This window comes from Larus michahellis, chromosome 21 (genome assembly GCF_964199755.1).
Source record: "Larus michahellis chromosome 21, bLarMic1.1, whole genome shotgun sequence".
Taxonomy (NCBI): domain Eukaryota; kingdom Metazoa; phylum Chordata; class Aves; order Charadriiformes; family Laridae; genus Larus; species Larus michahellis.
In genome coordinates this window covers 1,761,813-1,784,070 of record NC_133916.1, presented here as the reverse complement: position 1 = coordinate 1,784,070, position 22,258 = coordinate 1,761,813, and the positions used below count along the sequence as shown (strand labels likewise).

Genomic DNA, 22,258 nt, shown 5'->3' with positions numbered 1-22,258 from the left:
GCACAAACCCTGAAGGCAATCTGCCTGCCATTAGCTGGAGCCCAGTTGGAATTATTAGCTCTGGGGTTCTTCCAGATCTAAACTTACTCCACTTGGATTCACTGCTGCCCCTGCTCGCTGTTGTGGCTTCTAGGAGCCCATAAGATGCCTGTATTGGTGCAGGTTCAGTGCTGGATCTGACCTTAGAAGGTCAGCGCACAGACAGTTGGACTCGGCGGGAGCTGCCTCACATCCAGGATGGTTGGAAGCGGAGCTGGAGCTATTAGTCTCTGTCAGATCGGAGCTGGGTTCTGCATTGCAACCTGACTGTTGTCTTAAGAGATGTGAGACACGGCACTGCACAGGTAAAGACATCGTACGCTTGGCTGTGCTGGACTCGGGGAGGTGCTGAGTCCTATTTTAAAAACCCAGTGGGCGCTCCTCAAGGGTCCACCCGGAGATGTGTGCCATGGTCTCCAGCATTTCTCCTGCAAGTTATTGCATTATCTGGTTTATCCCAACCTGTCTTAATTGAAATACAGAAAGTTGGCAATAGTAGAAATTACAAGGGTGGGTGGGTGTGTGTGTGTATATATATATATACACACACACAATGAGATGGAAATTAGTTTCTAAGGATGCTTCATAAGGCATATTGGTAAACACTGAGAGGAAGTTTTCCGTTCTTACCAGCTTTCATATAACTGAAAAGTTAAAAAAGTTACTTCACTGTTTGGATAAGAGTCCTTAGAGAAAGCAAAAGCTTTCAGGCTGTCTAACAAAACAGCTGTTATTGAGGAATGTTGGAGAATTTGGGAGAACATTCTCGTTCAGTGACACTGTGGCAGTTGTCCATAAGCAAGGGCCCGCTTGCTAATGGGTTGGTTTAGGAAGGGAAGGTTAATTTGGTGAACCTTCGGAGCCTGCTTGCCAGTACTACCACTGGGCTATAAAGGGGAGATTAATAAATGAGGCCAGCAGCTGAAATGAAGCCTTCCTCTTTAGCGGTGAGGGAGTCAGCGTGTTGTCTTGGACAGACAATTCACACCAAATACCAAAACACAGAGATGGAAACCTTCCAAGTCAAAGTTTAGCACATTGAGTTCTTGCTCTTGGGAACAGCTTCAGGATTAGGGTAGGAGATAAGCAGTAATCTCCATGATTATAGGGCTTAAAACTTTCAATTTTATGAGGTTTTTCCAGCTCTTCTTCAAGAACTTTAACACCTTAGTTATTTGCAGAGGAAGGTCTAAAGCTCAGTAGAGTCTCTCTTGCTGTCAGAGGGGAATTAGTTTCCCTTCGCTTGCAAGAAGTATATGGTGAAGTATCGCTGTGGTGGGTGTTAAGTTTGCTGCTTGCAGCCTGCCGCCTTCTGCGTGCTTCAGCCACTCATTGCCGCCCCTCAGCATTTCTCCACCGCTTGGTGTGTGTCATAGAAATACGTGCAAGTGCCTTGCTATAGCAATAATACCTACAGCCGAAATTGCCGAGGGCTGACGTAAATGATCAGGGGTTTTTCCACATCGTGATCCTCTTCCTCCTCCTTTCCCTCTCACAAGTCCCTTAACAGCGTTTTAAAGCAGGACCCAAGCAGTCACATGCAGAGATGCTGCTGCTGATTTTTCTGCCTTTATCATTGAAAGATGTTCTTGCTGCGGTGTGAAATGGTGAGCTTCACCGTGATAGCCACAGGCTTCACCCCGTTATCAGATCTGCACAACTTTTAATCTATGTTAATGAGCAGCAAAAGGAAAAATTTAGGTATCATCTCGAATGTATTACAACAAGGAAAGGAAGAAAGCTTATGGCTCACTTTTAATATTATTTTAACCTCAAGATGAATTTCCTGTAGGTGGAAATAGTTTTAATTTGCTTACGCTTTTCTTTTTCTGTGCGGTTATTCATGCTATTGGTATTTCATTACGTCCAAGTGGAAATGCTGGATTGGAATGAGTTAAGATTAAACTCCGTAATAACCTTTAAAACGAAGCATTTGGACTTTTAGCATGTGACTCTCAAGCCTTTTTCTCTTGTGTTGTGATGATGAACATTCTTTTCTTGCTGCAGTGGCTCCCCTAAGAAAACAATGCTTTGTCTCATGCTCGGATTCGTAGTTCATTGCCCAGCCTGAGTAATCCCCCTTGCACGCTTGGTGGATGGGGATGAGACAGATGGAAGAATCATCATTTCTCAGACCCGAGTGCTGCTGCGCAGAGTTATTAAACAGCAGACGTATCCCCTTGAGTTTCCCAGCCGCGTAACTTCTGTGCTCTGATGAGGCAAGAGTGTTTTTCTTGTCTTGCTGTGTTTTGCTGCACAGGACTGTTGCCAGGAGTCCTGCGCTGGGGAGGAGGATGGTACATATCCCCCCCCCCCCCCCCTTAGTTTCACACACTATTAAAAAGAAGCTGTATTAGATCAGCTGTATCGGTAGTGATGAACTTGATTTCAGAGCAATCCCCAGTGTAAGTATCTGTTTCCTGTTGTTCATGGTTGGTTCACTTTCTCAGGAAATCTCTCAATTTTGAATTCAGTCCTTTCGGCTCGCCGTTCTGGACGAAGAAAGAACTGACTGCAGCTGTCTCTAAACTCTGGATCTTGGCCCTTGTAGAGTCTTAACGGCTTGTTTAATCAAACTGGACCTTTTTAAAAACTGCACATGGAATGTGCTTAATAAATTAGCCCTGCGAAGAGTATATTCGGGATGCACGACTGATCAATTGCGTGTTAATTGGCTCAAGACTGTTACCAGCTTGATAAGGGACCCCAGCGGAGCAGATGGCGTACAAGATAAGACTTGTCGCTGACAACATCTAAGAGTTAAGCACATGCCAAGGTCGATGGCCCCCTCTTAAGCTTTCCCGGACAACGTTTAAAAAATGACTCCACGTCTCAATTACAAATATCACTAGGAGTAACATAGGGGAGAAAAAAAAAAAGAAAAGAAACTGCAGCTGTGCAAAAGTACCAAAGCTGTGTTGTTTGTATGTGTGACTTTCTCTTCCTCTATTCCCTAAAACACCAGATGTTACCTTTTCCAACTCTAGCCTGTATTATGTGCTGCGATAATTAAACCGAGAATGCTTATCAGACTGAAACTCACTGTCCCCTTTCACCAGCATGGGACTGCACCGCGTTACTGCGCTTCTGAGGCTCTGCCGGTGCGAGCACGATGAACTTGGTGTCTCTGATGGACCTTTTTAATCGATTGACGTGTTGCTGGATGGCAGTCTGTGTCCTCCTATTCCAGGCACGCTTTGATAAGCACTGCAATAAACAGGATCTCGGCTACGGCTGAAACTGTTATTGCTCAAATCTTTTTTCTTAACTAGATGGCTTAATGTAATTTTAGTCTGATCGTATTTTAAAATATTTTATATAATTTTTATTTATATGTAACTAAAATACTAAAATATTTTAGTTAGAAAACGCTATAAATCTGCATTTTACCACAAGGAATATGTGTGGTATTTGTGGTTCTGTTGGCTACAGCATATTTTTTTTTCATCCCTCTTTCAGGGATGAAAAATAAACGTATAGAGACCGGAGTTTGGTTGCCACTGAATAGGGTTCCAGAGCTCACTTGACTTGTTCTGGCATTACTTGCCAACGAGCTGCGCAAGCAGGAGGTGTAAATCCCTGCTGTCCCTTAGAGGTGGCAAACGGAAGGTGCCATCTGCGCTTCTGCTCCACAAAAAAATAGGCAGTAGCAGCTTTAGGTGAAGAATTCATAGATTGAGTGTCATTTGGAGATATGAGTATGGGGTAGGGAGATGAGAGGTCCTGAATTGTGTTTAATTATGAATCTTCCTGTGACTGGGAGCAAGGAATCTCATTTGGTTTCCTCATGCACACATCGATGCTTGTGTTTCCCACGCCTTGGAGTGGAACGGTAAATTGCAGAAGCTCTGAATGGAGTTTAAAATACCATGTGGGTTGCGATATTTTTGTTAATTCACTAATACTCATGTTTTGTGGTCATTAATTCCTTTCCTCTAACCTTTAAATGATCTCAACGCTGCGCAGTAGTTGTCTGGAGCTTGTGACTGAAGATGTGCTTTAATGGCTCCACTTAACTGAAAGTGCTCAGGAAAATGTTTTGAAATGTTTCTTTCCCTCGCACGTAGATTTGATGTTACGGAGTCTATGCTCTGTACGATAGCAATCCAGCTTCTCACAGGAACTCTGGGGCCCTGGTTCTGGAACTATACGGTAAAGCCAACGTTAATGCTCCCTGGCAGCAATGGCATGGGCTAAGCAGAGACAGCACCTTTGTCATGCACACAGTAACTCGTATCCAAAAAACATCTTCCTAAGGGTATTTCACAAGTGCTTTAATACGTGGGGGGAAAAGATGTTTGCGAAGTCTGAATGAGCAGTAAAAATCCGAGCTAACTGGAACTCAATTCTTTTTTTTGAAAGCATCATGTTTTACTTGAAAACAAAGCAAAAAAAAAAAAAAACCTGCCTGTTAAAGAGAAAAAATTGCTTTAAACATTTCTTTTTATTTTGTCAGAGTTCTGGCTTCACCTAAAAGAAAACCAGGCTTGTGCAGGCAGCTCTGTGAGTGTGGGTGTAGGGTAATTTTGTTGGAACTGCTTCTTGAAACGGTAGAATTTTTGTTGCTGTTTAAATACCTTTCCACCAGAAAAAAAGAATCGCTGGGCTAGTTCAGGGCACTGTATGCTGTGCAATAGCTTAAAAACTCAGCAGTTACTGGTTAAAAATGCCCACTTTGAACAATACCACTTCATCCATGCAGTCCAGTCGCTTAACTGTGCGCGTGGCTTCGTCGTTAAGTAACTTCATTTCCTGATTGTCTTTTATTTTCAAAATGCTTTTCCTTATGTCTGTGCTAAATATATCCTTTTCCACTCTGGTTTACTACTCTTTGACTTTCTCTTCCTTATTTCAGCTTTTTTAGTAGAGTGCAGATGGGGCCGGGGGGGTGGTGTGTTTCCCTCCCAATAAAATGGGATCATTAAAAGTGAGTAAGTTGGGTTCCTCAAAATTTCTCATCGTTTCTAGATTATTCACCAGGAGTTTCTGTTGAAATAGTTGAGGATATAGGAATAGCTTTCTAGGATAGCCTTCTTAGAACTGCGTCAGATTTTAAATAGAACTGAGATCATTTTTTTTTTTTTGGTGGTTTGTTGACATAGTCTTTGTTAAACTTGCATTGATGCAAATTACGCCGTTCTTTTTGGTTGTCTTTTTTTTTTTTCTTCATGTAATAGTTCAGCACAATCTCTGCTTTCATGAGGCTATTAGCGAGAGTCCTTAATTACCAGCCCTACTTCAGGTCCAACAATATCAGCAATCTGCTCGATCACGGTGCACGTCGTCTCCACCGGCTGCCTCTGAGCCTTGGGCGTGCTCTGAGGTAGTCAGATGACATAATTTTTAAATACTTTGTTGACAGTCTATGAAAGGCTGGAAATACTAATTGTCAGGAAATGGTAATGTAGCAAGCGATAACTTGAAAGAAGGAAAAAGCTTAATCAAGATTTTAGGCCATTGTGAGAACAGCGTTATGACTCTGCCCAAGAAGTCACTTGGGGCGAAAAAAATAATGATAATAAAAAAAAAAAACCAAAAAAACCCCCAAAACCAACAAAACGCCAACTTAGTACTGAAACATTTGGAACCTTCCCAAGTCGCCTGTTGGCATGATAGTTACGTGAGAGGTTCAGATTCTGTAATGAAAGGGGATTGTTTAAAATAGGTGAGGCCGAATTGCCCCCGCATGGGGGGAGAGGGAGGAGTGGTGCCTCTCTGCAGAGGTGACCTGGAGGTGTCGCTCTGGAGCCCCCCCCATGGTCTCTGCCCAGGGACAGGATGCCTCCGCCATCCCAGAAGAAACGTGTTTTACAAACACTAACAGAATGCCCCGGTATCGCAAAGCCAAGTGCTTGCTTGTGACAAGTCCCCTCACGCGCGCTAATTTTCACCAGTTTTTAGGCATCCTGAATTACAGAATAGACTTAATGACCTTAAAATTCTTGGATGTGTGGTTTCGGATGCCTTCTGGCGTCTTTATTTTTAGGTTTAACTAATAACTAAGGTGCTGCTGCTTTGAAGCTGCCCACCCAGAACACACAAAGTGTCACGTTTATATTATTCAGTTTGAGATCGGGTGCTCTAGGTTTTTATTTCAGTATCGCACCATCTCTGAGCTGGTTAAGCTACGGGAAATAAGTGTTCGCGCTGCTCTTTTTCATCTGATAGCTGGGCTCATGTGACAAACATCCGTAGTGGGAAAGTATAATAATTTGGCCCTGTCTTGAAAATACTGCATCATCTGGCAAAATATGAAGTGAAGAACTTACAATTCTTGCAAGAGAGATAAACCTTGTGCTTACCCGTGCTGGGTAGTAAGGCTTTTTATTCATCGGAGGGGGAATTCTTAAAAATGTTTCTGAAGTTTGCCTTTAGCCTATGGAGAAATTATTTAAAAGATCACGAAGGCTTTAAACAATGGGGGGGGGAAAAAAAAGACTTTTGGGGGGAATGGAAATAAAATGTTAGAATAATACTGTTCCTAATAATCTTCTATTACGTCAGGATACGTAAGTTTGAAAACTAGCAAGCAATCTGCATTCGAGTTTGGCACGAGAAGGAAGGACAAATTAAAGAGTAAAACGTGTTGGGGGCGTGCAATAAAATCCAAAAAAAGCTCTTTGAAGCTCTACAGGCGTTCTGCTGCCTTGTGAATTTAGGCAGACAGGGAGCTAGGGATGAAGTGTGCATTTAAAATCTCAAATGTTTATGCTTCCCTGGCTTTATCCGAATTAAAACATTTAGATATTCTTGTTTACAGCCTTTAGTTCCCAGAGGTGGCTGGCGCAGCGCTGACATTGTTCGACCTAGTCCCCGCTTGCCGTCTTCAGCTCTGCAGAGCTGCTCTTTGTTATTCTTTCCTAACATCAGTTTGCTGCAGAATCAGTATTTTTCAGGGTCATTTTGAATGTTTTTCCCAGCCTTGCAATGAGATGTTCTGTCTTGTCATTTTTAGTTTGTTACACTATTGAGTCTAGGTTCTTTGGCGCTTTGTCTTCAGTGTCTGATCTTTGTTCCTTGGTTCTTTGCCCGGATCTTCCCAGTGATCTTAAAAACTCAATTCAGGGCCTTCTGTTTATTTTCTAGAAGATGAAAAAGCCCCTGGTTTATTTGAAGAAGTGATCTTTGGAGCTAGACTGCCACGTGTCTGTTGAGGAACTGTTACAGTAACTTCACGTCCATCTATTGTAGTGTGGGCACGTCTTGGGGGAACCGGTTTGTTTCATTTTCTTCATTTCATAGGTCTTAGGGAGCCGCCACATCGTGCGCTGCGTCTCTGCATCATCCTAGCAACATAAACTGTTTGGGCAATGCTGATGTGACTCAATTTGCCAGGAAGCATCAGGCAAAAAAACTGTCAGGTTAGGGGAAGTGTGGCTCAAGCGATTGCCGAAAATATCCCAGTTCAGAGGCTGTAAGAAACCCCCTCACTGCAGAGCTGCAGAATTCACGCTCTTCCCATTTGTGGTTTTTTTTTTTCCCTTAGGATGTCCACTGTAGGGTTTACATGAGTAAATAAATACAAACCCAAGGAGAAAATAGAATTGGACTTTGAACTGGCTGATTCCCTCCTTGCTTTGAAATGTGTTTGCTTTCCTACAGCTCTGCCTGTGGTACCAACCAGGCTACTGGTGGCGTGCAGTGGTTAAATGGGGGGGCTGCAGCACCAAAGGCCTTTCCCCACTTTTGAGTTCCCAATGCCGTGAGCCTTTTTTCCCCCCTTACGGTGCCTGTCTTGTTCCATTGAAGCTAAAAATACTTTTCTATTATTAGTTGATAAATGATCCGCCGCTCCAGTTTGCGTTTTGTACAGTCCTTGCCGTAGGAAGAGGCACTCCAGTGTGCAATGGAACTTTATGTGGAAAAAAAATACAGTATTATTCATGTAATACTTAAGCAGGGATGTTATCACCTTGCTTTGCAAATAACTTCCCTAGCTGGTAAAGAAAGCTATATTTATTTTTCCTCCAAAGGGCAGCGTGGGGGGTAGAGGAGGGCTTTGGTCAGCCTGCACCCAAGCTCAGCAGGCAGCTCTCTGCGCAGCCCCGCTCTCGTCTGCTCGTTTTACTGGGTACCTTTCCAGTTCTGCCAGAGTTTAAAAAAAGAAAGATGGTGACTGAGGGAATTTATGGATCTTTTTATTACTCGCACGTTGTATCTTGAGGCAATTCATAACTGCAAGTTAATCATTAAAGTGCAGGAATGAATGTCTTCTAGACTGCCGGACCTGCTGCCATTTTCCAGGTGGTGCTGTGCGTTACCTTTGCTCAGTGTCTTGACAAAACCATTGTGGCTTTGTTTTCTAATTGCATTATTTCACTTTTTTTTCTTTACCGTGTTACATTTTAAGGGCTGTTTAGGACTTTTAGGAATGTTGGTAGCAGTCCACTTGTCTCACATTTGGAAACCTTAGCTCCTACCTATTTATTCCTCCTTTTACTCCCTTGTTGTCCAAGTCTGTAGCTGCCCAGTCACTTTGACTCAGCACGGGTTTGTTTAGCTGCCGAAAGAGGGCTTGCAGCCTTTCCACTGCCGCCCTCTGAGCTGGCGTGGCTCAGGAGGCCACACAACATGGATAAGGAAAGCTGATATCCTGGAGTCTGAGACAGGAACCATTCTTTGTCTTTTTCACAGAATCCCAGCATGGTGGGGGAAGGGACCTCTGGAGATCACCCAGTCCCACCCCCTGCCAGAGCAGGGTCACCCAGAGCAGGTTGGATGGAATCATGTCCAGGGGGGGTTTGGAATGTCTCCAGAGACGGAGACTCCCCACCTCTCTGGGCAGCCTGTGCCAGGGCTCTGCCACCCTCAGGGTAAAGAAGTTCCTCCTCATGTTGAGATGGAATTTCCGTGTTCCAGTTTGTGCCCGTTACCCCTTGTCCTGTCCCTGGGCACCACTGAGAAGAGCCTGGCCCCATCCTCTTGCCCCCGGCCCATTGGCTATTGCTGAGATCCCCTCTCAGCCTGCTCTTCTCCAGTGAACAGCCCCAGGGCTCTCAGCCTTTCCCCAGCACAGAGATGCTCCATCCCCTCAGCATCTCCGTAGCCTCCCCTGGACTCTCTCCAGCAGCTCCCCGTCCTTCTGGAACTGGGGAGCCCAAACTGGATCCAGGGCTGTAACTTTCGGTTGGGTCATTTTAGCTAAGCCAATTTTGGGGTCCAGTTGATGGCACGTGACTGTAGTGAGAAGGAGAAGGTGGGACTAAGCAGGGAGAAAGTGGTTGGTCATTAGAGTTGCTGGGATGACGGCTCCTTTTAGCAGCAGCGTAGTTTTAGTCCAGTTCATGCTGTAACTGCACAGTCACTTTAAAGTCAAGTTAAATGACCAGAGGAACAGTGTGCCTCTTCTCCCTTTCACCCAGCTTCTGTTTCCAAATGTTGTTCCCTTTTGTGGTCTCGCTTCGGGAGCTGCCTGTCTGGATCCCTGTATTTTTAGATTTCTGAGTAGTGGCCATTTGACATCCTGCAAAAGAAAAATTGGCTGGATAATTCCAGCATCAGGCATGTACTTCACTGGTGTCGAGCGTATTTAAGTCATCTAATGGTAGTTTTGATGAGCAAAGGATGCTCCCAGTCCCTTTTCATCCTTGATATTAAGAACTTATGTTTTATTTAGGTGTTTAGTTTCTCCTCGTTTGGTCTTACGTCTTTGTCTTCTGTCTTAAAGGAGCCCTTTGGGGTTAAAAAAATGAATCTTCTCTTTACGTAGAATTGAAGTTAAGACTCATATTTGTTCTGCAGTATGAGATGCTCACAGTAAGTGAGGGAGGAGTTTTTAAGCAAATATACTTGCAGTTCATTGCTGGACCCTTTCCAGCTGCCTGATGCCATTTTTATTTGCGTTGGGGAGGGCAGAGCTTCGAGGCGACGGCGCAAAGGTTGTGCCATGGCTGTGTAGAGAAGATAATGCCGTCTCCCTAACCTGAACCCAGGCACTGCTTCCGTGGATTTAGTTGGGCTCCCAGCTCTGTGTAAGAGTTTGCCTCTCAGAATTCCTTGTCTTTTATGATCTGAAAATTCTTCTGAAGTATGTGACCATACTTTATTTTGCATTCAGATTACTGCTGCCGAAAGAAACCTGTTTTACTGTCCAAGGAAAGCTATAAACTTGAGTTACCTCCGTTAGTTATTTAGTAGGTAATAGTTATTAATCATTACCTACACTGGTCACTGTTTCTGTGAGCTTTCTCAATTGCTTTATATTCTTTGAGTTCGTTGTCAGAAGTAGCGAAATAGGCTAAACCATATTCCTGTTTAACCTGAGTGTGCTCACGGAGCTGCTCCAGCCCTTCCTCAGGTGGACACACGGGAAAACACATTTCCACGCTGACTCCAAAAGCCGGGGGAAGCAATTTGCATTTAATCAGGTGTTTTGTATATCTCTTTTCTCGCATGGCTGAGTATTTTTACTTTTTCTTGCAAGGCAGCTCAATGGCTTAATTTGTTTGTATGAGGACTGAAAATATGGATTATTTTTTTTTTTTTTAGAATGTTCTTTCCTCTTTGTGGAAATTAATTTTTTTCCCCAAGCCAGCTGTGATGCCTTACAGGGTTGTCATTGAACAAATCGGAATACAGGAGGACCCCTGAGGCTATTTCCTCTGTCTCTCGTGTCTCCATGCTTGGTATAGTGAAAAGACAATTTACAAAGCAGAGATACCTAAAGGAAATGATCGTATTGGAATCTTCTCTAGATTTCCTCTGACAGCTTTGGCTAAACTTTCCCATTAAATGCTAAGAGTCTGGCTCGTTCCTGGGTATTGCTGCTCTTCCATCTTCTTCATCCTTTACGTTCCCCTCTGCTGCCTCGCGGCTGATTTACTTTAGGGCTTTGGGAGGGAGCAGCAGTAGATAGTGAGGGCTTGGGTGCCCCGTGTCCTGTTTGCTGGCTGCCGGCACTGCCGCCGCATGCCGATCCTGCTGTTTGTTCCGTAGGTGTGTGTCCTGCTCTCAGGGAGTTGTTCAGAAATTCCCTTGGCCAACGGCAGGGTGAAGTTGCGCAGTGGGAGATGGATGCAGGGTCTCTACTGCCTGCCGAAAGAGATTGTACGGATTTAGAGAACCCGCAGTAAGAGAAGAGCTTGCATTGAATGCCACGTACCGTCACCCTTTTGCTTTCTTATGCTCTGGGGGACGTTCTCCGTGGAATTAGATGCAGCCTCACAATTATCCCTTGTGCTTATTGATCTGCTGCTGAAACAAAGCCATGTTTTGGCCAGACTGGAGATTCTCACATGAGAGGATCCACTCCAAAACCAGTACAGAGGCTGGAAGGAAAACGAGGTAGCACACTGATCTGATATTAAACTTAATTATTTTAATTATTGTAGCTCATTGATGGCAGGCAGGCAAAACCCACCCCTGACCCATTATTCCCTGATGCCTACGCAGTTGGTAATATCAACGGTGTTTCTGTAACAGCAAAGCGTGGATTTGCAAGAAGCAATTTTGACTCTTTTAGGTAGAACTGTAGTATTAGAGAGAAGGAATATGCCATAAATATTATAAACTGACTCAAAGGATTATTTTTGATCCAGTACAAGATGGTATTTGATGGCTTCATATCATGCACCAGCAAGTCCATCCTCTTTATATTTTACTTGTATTTTCCTCGACTTCTGTTTCCGGATTTGATTCGTATAGCTGCTTTTCCCTCTTGCTAGCTCCAAGGCTTTTGCGTGCCCTTTCAAACAAAGCCTTAAACTTGGTCTTTTCTAGAAGCTTTTCCCTCTTACCCTGCTACAAAACAGACTGGCTCTGCTACAACCAGAAGCGGTTGCTCTTCTTGCTGCGCGCTGGAGACCGAGTTGGGTAATCTTTGGCACCGCGGCTGACTGTACCCTTTGCATTTGCATAAACTCCTCAGGGATTCGTGTTTCTTTTTAAAGTTTGATGCTATTCAGAGAGAATACTCATATTAAAAAAAAAAAAAAAAAAGTAGGGGTTATAATAGGGATTAAAAATATCTTTCCTGAATTTTATCATCTGAAATAAATTTTTATTATTATTTTTTTTTTGGTGGACAAGGTTAAAACTGAATATTTCTGCAACTGGCAGAGGTCGGTTAAAAGAAGAGTTCCAACCGTTCCTTTTGACAAAGTGGATTTTTATTGCACTGTGAAATGAAACAAAAAGTATAGCACAGCATGGCTCTTAGTTTTCTCAATAAAACTAAAATATATTTTCGCTTTCTAAATTATTTATAAATTGAGCTGCTTCTATTTTCCTCGATATTTTGGAGTTTTTATACTGTGCATGATAGAGGAGAGCTGCTGAGCTTGCGAATAACGGACTTGAAATTGCTTTGAATAATTTTGCTTTTTTTTGGCTTTTTGTACCTAATCAGAATTGATGTGACTGAAGTACAAATCTTCATAATAATCATGCATTTACTGGCAGTCATTGGAGGACCACCTTTTTGGCAATCTCTGGTAATTTTGAGCATGTTCTTATTTTATCCTTTTTTTTTTTTAATCATCTTGTAGACACCTGGAAGAACTACCTGCGTGTAGCAGCACAGTTTAATTTGCAAGGGGAAAGTCCGCATTTCCTCACCAATGGAAATACATATTCTTGCATATGGGTCACCTGGCAATAACTGTGCGTTCCGGTTTTACCGGAGTTATTAAAACAAAGCTATTATTTTTGTATCTTGTGTTTGCAGGTAGAAAGCTACCAAACGCTGCACAAAGTTAAATGTACCTTCCGTGAAGTCCAGCTTCCTTTGAGAGGGAGCTGCCCCAAACTTGAATGAATTCCATGCCAGGAGCTCTAGAGCAGCAGCGGAGGAATGCTAAGTGCTAGATGGGATTGAGGATATGGGGGAAACTTTTGGAGAGCAGTTGGTGACCAGCAGTAGATAATTTGCCCTGAATGTGGCTCTTATCTTTAGGGGGCGGGGGGGGGAGGGTGGAAATTGTCACTTTTTTTTTTATAAATTAAGATCATCCTAATTAAGTAAGCTGACTGCCATGGGCTGGCTGCATATAGATCCTGCAGATGTTACCTAGGCTCAGCTGGCAGTTTATGGCAGCTGTCATAAATTGACTTTATATTTGCATTACCGAAGCCACGTTGGGCTATCAAAATAGCTTTGTCCAGAGGAAAGCGTATACATGTGTACAGAAATAAAAACAAATTGCCAGAAATAACATCTGAAGCATCGATATCCTGGAGGGTTTTTCCTTCCCGAGTATTGATCTTGTTTGTGGACTTGATAAACCCAATTCTTAAGGTGGATAAAGAAATCTTGATTTGCAATAAAACCAAGAGATGGTCAAAAATTACTGAAACAACTTGATGATTTTCTAATCTGCTTCATATAATTAGAGAAATGAACTCTCTAACACTGCGGAGAATATCTAGAAAAAGGAGCTAACCTTGGCTACCCCAATTCTGCTACACCTGCTTTCAGGCTTTAAAACCCCAGCATCCCCCCCCCCGATTAATGATGTAAACTGCAAAGTAAATACCATGGAAAGAGAATGAGTGGGGACAGAACTAATTCTAAAAAAAAAAAAAAAAAATGAGGTTACAAGTCAGTGTACTGGTGCCAAACTTTTCCAGAGAGATGAGCGTGGCACCATCCCTGTGCAGCTGCTGTTCGGCGTTACAAACAGGGATTTCCCGGTTCGTGTTCTCAGTTTCCTTTTTCCCTTTTTGAAAAAGGGGGAGAAAATGCTGCCACAGCAACCTCCGGCACAATTCAGTGCGAGGTCATGCTTATGCGAGCTTAGAAATTGTTCCCTTGTGGTATTAAATAACTCAAATAACCCTTTTAAATAACCTATTAAATAACCCTTTTCAGCGAAACCTTGAAATCTGTTAAAAGCCCCGTGATGCAGCAGCGTCTGGCTAAGTCCGCTCCCAAAAGATTAAACTATTTTGAAGTCCCGTGTTGGACTAATGGTGGCATTTCTCCGGAGAACAAAACTCCATCAGGTTTCCCGTGACAATTAAGGATTTTCCTTTTTCTCATTCAACTTGTGAGATTTTGTGTTTGTTTCGAGGGAAATGTTATTTACTACTTGCAGAGCAAAACATATCGCACAACCCCTCCTTTCCACCCCTCAGTCCTTCAGTTGTTTTATGTGACAGCAACATTGGTGGTTTGGTTTTTTTGGTTTGTTTCTATTGGGGGGGGGGGGGGGGGAATAATGGAATAAAATGTGGTTGTACACTCAAACGTTCCACTTTCTGATGCTAACGTGCAAAAAGCAAAACAATCTGAATGGGCTAAATGCAGAATTGTGTATTTTGTCAATTGTTGCTTTCATTAGCTTTCTTTTTTTTCCGGGAAATGGTGTGTGCCTGTAGTGGCTTCCTTCTTTCTGGCAGCGTAGATTCTCTTTAAAGCGTGTTAAAATGCTGTTCCGCGAGGCTCCTGGAGCGCGGTAATTTCTGGTGGATGGTGAGTACGACTGCAGCTGCGATCTGCGTTTGGAAAATGTGAGTAAAGTGAGCAAGCGTAGGTACAGCTTGTTTGATGCGGTGATTACGCAGAGGGGTTGGTTTGGTTTTTTTTCAGTTTGAAGTGAGAAAAGCGCTGTGATTGCTTGAGTTTTATTCTGCACCGTAATCTTTAAGAGCATAAACACTTCATGAATGTAGAGTAAGCTGGGTTTTGGCCTGCTGTGAGTTGTTGTTCTTCTTGCAGATGTGGATGAAGTGTCCGTGCCTACAGCAGGGCTCCAGCACTGGGAGAAGGGCTGGGACTTGCCCAGCTGACGGTGGTCTGTGGGACTAGGAGCCGGCCAGGAGGAGTTGCCGGGAGTGCCCGTGGCAACCTGTGGATGCGTAGTCTCTTCTAAGCTCTTCACTGCTGCTTCCCTGAGCCCTTAGCTCTGCTCTTCTCCTGACTGCTTCCTAATTATTTATTTAGAAAAAAAAAAAAAAATCCCAATTCATGGGCTCATGGAACGGTTCAGGTTGGAAGGGACCTTAAAGATCATCCGGTTCCAACCCCCTGCCCTGGGCAGGGACACCTCCCACCAGCCCAGGTTGCTCCAAGCCCCGGCCAACCTGGCCTTGAACCCCTCCAGGGATGGGGCAGCCACAGCTTCTCTGGGCAACCTGGGCTGGGGGCTCACCACCCTCACAGCAAGGAATTTCTTCTTGATATCCAGTCTAAATCTCCCCTCTTTCAGTTTAAAACCATTCCCCTTCGTCCCATGGCTCCCCTCCCTGCTCCAGAGTCCCTCCCCAGCTTTCCTGGAGCCCCTTTAGGGACTGGAAGGGGCTGGAAGGTCTCCCCGGAGCCTTCTCTTCTCCAGGCTGAACCCCCCCAGCTCTCTCAGCCTGTCCCCACAGCAGAGGGGCTCCAGCCCTCGGATCATCTTCGTGGCCCTCGTGCTGCACAAAACTCTGGCATCTAGTCTGGAGGCCTGATATGAATTTTCTAGCAAATAATTCCAGGCTTGCTTTAATCCAGGCTCTGGCAAGAACTCGTTAATCCATTCTTTGCCTGCTGCCGCTTGCTTTCATTAATGTGCATGTTTTTTTCCAGACAAAATTTGGAATGCTCCCTTTACCAGGATGTACCTGTATTGAGAAGCTTTCTGTGCAGTTTAGCCTTTCTCTGGTAATCGACCTCAAAGGGTTTAATAGAAAACATCATTTACCTGCAGCAGATCTGGCTTGTGAAACATCTCTGCGTTACTGACGTAGTCTTGTGAAGTTCTGCGTGCATCTGACTTCTGGTGAAAGCTGGGCAATTCCCGGCAGGGTCAGAGTAATTGCATGGACCGTAGTGATAGATGGAATACCGGATGAAGAAGTCTTGTAGCTTGCCTTGTAGTGTCCTCTTATTAAAAAGTCTGGGGCCGCAATGCCATTTTGTAGGAAGATTTCTGAGCACAGCTCCCTCTCTCCCTCTACTCACCTTTTTTTTTTTTTTTTTCATTCCCCCCCTCTCCATGCTGTTTGCTGGCCTTTGCTGCTTCCAGCTTTTGGCCTCGCTGTTTCCATTTCGTATGCGAAGCAATTTAGCCGGTGCTGCCTTTTTATGCCTCTCCTTTGACTTTCCTCTGTCAAATTTCTGTATGTAGCGTTGTTTCCCATTAATAATTTCTGCCTGTTAAGTGCAGTCTAATACCTACCACTGGTGCAGCTCTCAGTGGAAGCAAAAAGGAGAGTGTTGTTAAGGATATTACAACAGCGCGGTCTCATCCTTTTGCCTTTCCATCTTTCTCAGATGTGTTAGGAGCAGTTGGGAGTTCCTGGGTGTGGTTTTTTTTTTTTTCCTGCAGCCTCCCCTTGGTTTTGGGAAATGTCAGGCTTAATGTCTTTTGACTCCCGTATGGAGCTCGACGTTATTTTCTTTTTCCTGTAGAAGAGCAAATTCACCCCATTCTTTAAATACCAAGGTACCATTTTCGAAGCAGAGGGCAGCACAGGTACCTCCCTTTATAAGACTGAGGAGGGACCTTCAGAAGTCCTGTATGAGGACGTAAGCCCTGTATATAGGACACAAGTCCTAATGACATTAGTGAATGATCACAGTTAGCACTCCACTCTGTGGCAACGTGTGCCTTTTGTTTACTTGTCGTTATTCTTTCTTCACTGTCAGAAAATGTTTTGGGTTTTTTTTTGACTTTACAGTGCAGCCTGAGCAAGGGAGAAATATGTCGGAGTGTCACGAAACCGTGCCGGCCGGCCGGCAGCTGCAGGGCAGCGAGCTGGAGAGGTGATCTGGGCGCTCCTCAGGCCGCCCAAGAGCAAGGCTTGAAGAGTTAAAGCTGGCTCTGCCTCTTAATTGTGCCCTCAAAAGATCGAGAGATGAAGTTATTGAACTCGATAGAAAGCTAATGATCTTTACCTGCTGAAAGCTATGCTGAGAGTGTAATTGAAGAAAAATAGAAACAACTTGACCTCATTTGGGTTTCTCTATGCAGCTGGACTCCTTGCTGGTGGGGAGCCAAGTGTGTTTATTCAGCCAAGTGCTGTGACTTCAGTTCCTGCGTTAAGAGCCCGTGAAGATTTTTAGTAGTTGTATGGATAAGGTCTTGGAAGTTTTGGGTAGTTCTCTCTTAAACGCTTGCTACCATAACGTATTTCCTGTGGCTTATTTTGAACTTTCTTCTTCATTTCTAGTTTCTTCTGTTCTGCTTGAAACCCTGCTGTTACAGAATGAAGCCTTTCTTTCAAAGCTGCCTGTACTTTTTCACTTCTTTAGCAACCCCATCGCTTGCTCTCCTGGGCTCGGTGGCTCGGAGATGACTTGTCTGATCTCTGTTTGCTTCCCTTGGCTTGCCCATAAGGTGGTGCCCGCTTTCTTCAGGGGCTTTGTTTAATCCTCTCCAATGGCTCTTGCGTTGCCCAGTTTGATCTTGGGCTGCAGCTGTGAGTTTTACGGCCAGCTTCAGAGACTTCTCTTCCGCGTGATAGCTGGGTGGTTCAGCTAGCAAGCTCTTGGTTTCTGTCCACGTTCTGCTTTTCACTGCGCTTTTCAGGGAACTGAAGATAAGCCTAACTTCATCGGAAGCTTGATGGAAGGATTATTGGGAAAAATACATATTTCTCTATGCCTTGTAGAAATTTAAATCTCTGTACAGCAGAGAAAGAAAAGCAAATGTGGCGTTGGAAAGTGGAGTGTTTGAGTGCACCAGAAGTATTTAAGCCCAATTTCGGTTTGCCTGTGCGTGTTTTAACTTCTTGTCTCTCTTCCATGAAGATTCCAATACTGAATATTCAGGTGAAAATATTCCCGGCGCTCTGTACTGTCGCAGGAACCATTTTCTCCTGTACAAACTACTTTGGTGTAATCTTCACAGGGGGAGTTGGCAAAAACGGATCCACTATAGCAGTAAGTACCTTGTTCTGCTGGTTACTCTTCAGCGCTCTGTGGCTTTTCAGCCATGCGTTCAGTTTTTGTTTCACATAATACCTCCTACGTGTGAAATGTTTTCCTTTCGGTTCCTTGCTGGCTGGGGCAAAACAAGTCAATATTGTGTGCAGAAGAATATTAGCTTTATGAGTCAAGAGTTTTAAAATTTTTGAGTGATTAAAAATGCTCGTGGTACTTTGATATTTGCTTTTGAATTAAGCGTGTAAAACAGGTTATGCAGATACACGCCCCGCCAAGGAGTTCATAGAAAAGGCCAGTGCAAAAATTCATTCCGATGGAAGTTCAAGAAGATTGGTTATGGCTTTAATCCTTCTGAGAGACCTGAACTGTTCTTACTACCAGTGGAAAAGTAGAGGTGGGGGTATCTGCACAAGGACCTTCTGTTTCAGAGGAGCTGATGATTGATTCTGGAGCCCCGGGAGTTTTCCAAAAACCAGTTCTCTACTGGCCTAATAATTATTTGCTACTTAAAATGTTGGTTTAGTTGCTTTCTAGCTGGCACAGAAAAAGTGATAGGTAAAGCTTGTCACCCCTGCCTGTGTGACAGGCATCAAACCGTGCGCTTCTTGCTGCCTAAAGCCTTATTTTCTCCCCCAGCACAAGACAGGTTCAACCACGTTCTCAGCTCGTGCTCGCTCGAGTTTCACCGCACTTTGTTCCTGTTAGTACCGGTGTTCAGAAAGATGTGTTTTTAATGTGATTTTAGTTAGAAACCATGCGTTGCATACCGGGCGAGTGTTTGGCTGCTTGAGGTTTCTTTGCGATGTGCACGTGTTGTTAACCTGATGCTTTAACCTTATCTCGCTGTAGGGAACGAGCGTCCTTTCACCTTTTCTTCATATTGGGTCAGTGATCGCGTTAGCCGCAATGATCTACAAGAAATCTGCCGTGCAGCTCTTTGAGAGGCACCCCTGCTTATACATACTTACTTTTGGTTTTGTATCGGCGAAGATAACAAATAAACTAGTGGTAAGTGTCCCAGAACCTTTAAGTTTCTCGTTATTGTAGTGAAATTTTTTTTCTAGATGTTCAAGTTTTTCTGGTGAGTCCATGGACTGTCTTGCCACCTGTTTGTGTACTGAAGTGATAGTTGTGCTTTACTCTCAGTAGCTTGGAGGTGCAGGGGAGCCTTGCTGCTGCGAAAAGAGGAGAGGTGAACCTCAAGCTAATGCCGTGGCTACTCAGTCAGTGCCAGTAGAGCTGACAGTTGCCCGGGTTCCGTTTCTTCTCCTTCCCCGGCTGGTTATTCACACTTTCACAAGTGTGTTTGCACACGTGTGATGAGCTGGGCTGGAACAGAGGCGGCAGAAAATCCCCCCAGGATGCAGAGGGGAGGGAAGTTTGGGAAAGGAGAGAAGGTGACAGAGCTGCTGAGGTTTGGAACGGCTGCTCAGGGTTTAACTTAAACAATTGGAGAGAAATAGTGGTTAAAATTAAACAGGTGTGTACCGGGGAACAGATGGCAACGCTGTGGGGAGAGGAGCCCCTGTTGGACAGAGTGAATGAGGGATTAAAGAACCGCTGCCCCACGCCGTCTCGGTTCTGCAGGCCTATGTTGCGTTGCCACCTGAACTGGATCGGCGTTGGACGTAAACTTCTCTTCCATTGCGAGTTATTTCTTACCAAGACCAGGTCACTCCGCGGCGAAAGCGGGGATGTGGTGTAGGACAACCTCTGTGCACAGCGGGGCGGGGGGGTGGGAAGGTCACACTTGGACACAAAAAGACTTGATCACCAAATTGGTAACCCGAGGGAGGCGGTGATCGTTATGGGATGGGAGCTGGTAAGTGGAGTGAGATGAACACTAGTGTCTCTCTGATTTTTTTGGAGTTGTAGCAGCCGTGAGTTTTTGTTTCCAGGCTCAACTAAACTTTAAAATTTACCAGTCGACTTCCATTTTACTGTGTTGTTTGTGGCAGGAGGAAAAAGTTTGTGGGCTGGCAAATGCGTTAGGTGTTTTTCCTGTAGCTGTGTTCTTTGTTCTAAGGAAAGAGACTTCTCTGCAAACCTTGCACCTGCTGTAGCTCTAGACTTTCATGGCTGAAACAGTATTGCTGCTGCCACTTAATATATTAGGCCACTGATACGCGCTGATTTTACGGTAATGTGGCTCGAACTGTAACTTTTTTGGCTTTGTCTATTCTGAAATCACTCTACCTTGGCTGGGTGTATGTTTATTTCTTAAACTTCCTTTTTTATTTTTTTTTTAACGTAGGTTGCACACATGACCAAAAGCGAAATGCACCTGCACGACACAGCGTTCATAGGCCCAGCGCTGTTGTTTCTGGACCAGTATTTTAACAGCTTTATTGATGAGTACATTGTACTCTGGATCGCCCTGGTAAGTGTGGGCTTGCTCTGCCTGTCGGTAATCGTCGCGGGCATTGCCGTGCTCTTCCACAAATGCTGGTTTGTGTGGGTTGAGCCCAGCTGACTCACCCAGAGGGTGATGGATGGGACTGGGAACCTACTTTGCTGACTGGAATTTTAAATAGAGGTTATGCAAACAGAGGTAAACACGGTTTGCTCGGCGCATAGTTTGAACAGCTTTAAAGCAATGTAGCGAATGTTCAAAGCTTAGAGTAGAATATTTTGAAGGTTTGGGTTGAAGCCTTGTTAGCAAGGGAATATATTATGCGCGGTGCAAGTGGAGTATGGCTGTGCTTGAAGCTCTTGAAAGCACGTACGGCTGTCATTACTAGCAGCGCCTATTAGGAAAAAATATCTTAAGCTAAGCTCATCTGTGCTCATCAAGCACTCGAGTGTTATCTACCAAAACGCAGTGTTAACCTTTTAGTAAAATGGATATTTTTCTGTGTGGTTATCACCGTTCAGAGTTAATGGGGCATTTCACAGTGTCTGTATCGTTCCTGTAACTGTTTTCCTTTCTGTGAGTCTAGAATTAAGAGCCTGTATTCTTACAAAGCTGGAAGAAAGGCCAGCGTGTCTAGAAACTGCCTTTCTTCTCGGAGTGATTATTCCTGCAGAGTTCGAGATTTAATTCTTGAAAAGAAGATGCCAGTGCTCTTATTCTGAAGGACACAGGTGGTGTTACAGTCTTGTGTTATATTCTGTGAAAACATAGATCTAAACGTGTGTCTCTTTTTTTTTTTTTCCCCTTGGCAGATCTTTTCTCTCTTTGATTTGCTTCGATACTGTGTCAGTGTGTGCAACCAGATCGCTGCCCATCTGCACATCCACGTATTCCGAATCAAGTCCTCCTCCACGCATTCTAATCACCATTAGTAAAACGGGGAGTCACCGTAAGGAGAAATGAGAAAGAGTTGGTTTTTCTACACGAACAGATGTGAAGATATGTAGGAGACTAAGGCAAAAAGCAGATAAGAACAACGTAATTTATAATAATCAATGTTGTATAACTCTTATTCTTTGTTATCAGTAACACTCCTTAACTAGTCTCCTGCCTGAGAGAGTGAGTTCCAAGTACACCCTAGTCAACTCTACATGTAGTCATCTCTGTCGGTTCAAAGCCCGGGAAAGCATGCAGGGAGTAATGCTCTGTCTTTGTAATTACCTTGATTACAAAATAATCTATATATGGTGAATGGATCCCCAACAACTGAAGTTTCTAATGTAGTATAATTACAGCTGCAATACGACTTGCTTTTAATTTTAATATTTCATCATCTCTTAGTGAAATACTTGTTTAGTGTCCACTTGAAATTTATTTACTAAAGACCTGAGCTGGTAAAAACAGAGATATCGCACTAGCTTGTGTAGCTGAAGCAGCTGTCAAGGTTTGAGTCCAGACCGATGTGGTTCTTTTGCTTATGCATTGCTGATAAAGCGGTTTCTTGCTAAAGACTAATGCGTTGAACAGGGTTCTGCAAGCGGAAGGGATGGCCGGCATGCAAAATAGTGTGGTATCTTTGTCAATTAATTTTATTTTTTTAAATAAACATTATCTAAAAAGACAACTTATTTCTCAGTTTTCTTCAGTGGAAAGACTATGAAGAGAAAATTTTACTGTTTACTTTTTTATGTATGAAACTTAAGCAAAATTTTCTTTCTGCTCTTAATAAAGAAGAATTCTGAGAGCAACAGTTGTTTTCAGATGTGTGTGTTGCTCTGTCCTGCTTAGCCCTGGGAAGTACAATGCTGCCTGCTATTTAGAAAGCAGTTTTCTAATGCCTTTGTGTGTGTCGTGGTGTAATTCCAGGATCTCTCTGCTAGATCGTGCGGTAAGTTGGGGGTGTGCTGGTGTTTTAATACCATTTTAAATGTGGTGAACTGCACCGGGGAGGCTGAGTTAGATTTAACGGAGGGTTTAATCGCAGGGTAGTGAAGTGCTGCAATGTGTGCCGCTCACCCTGGCACTGAGGGAACTTCAGGCCCTGAAGAAAGTGCCCAGGC

General features: G+C 43.9%; 1 protein-coding gene across 7 annotated transcripts in view; it reads left to right on the top strand.

Annotated features, from left to right (window-relative positions):
* CEPT1 (choline/ethanolamine phosphotransferase 1) overlaps positions 1–21,948 on the top strand; it is a 33,654-nt gene extending 11,706 nt beyond the window's left edge. For 4 of the 7 annotated variants that reach the window (XM_074564282.1, XM_074564288.1, XM_074564281.1 and 1 more), the window contains exons 5-9: positions 4,107–4,191; positions 17,711–17,842; positions 18,695–18,853; positions 20,100–20,225; positions 21,011–21,948. In XM_074564282.1, coding sequence (XP_074420383.1) covers positions 4,107–4,191; positions 17,711–17,842; positions 18,695–18,853; positions 20,100–20,225; positions 21,011–21,130 — 622 coding nt within the window. In that variant the 3' untranslated portion in view covers positions 21,131–21,948. Of the gene's footprint in view, positions 1–4,106; positions 4,192–12,385; positions 12,471–17,710; positions 17,843–18,694; positions 18,854–20,099; positions 20,226–21,010 lie in introns of all 7 variants that reach the window. The other 3 variants (XM_074564286.1, XM_074564285.1, XM_074564287.1) reach the window with 1 other exon arrangement.
* Positions 21,949–22,258: the final 310 nt, after the last annotated feature.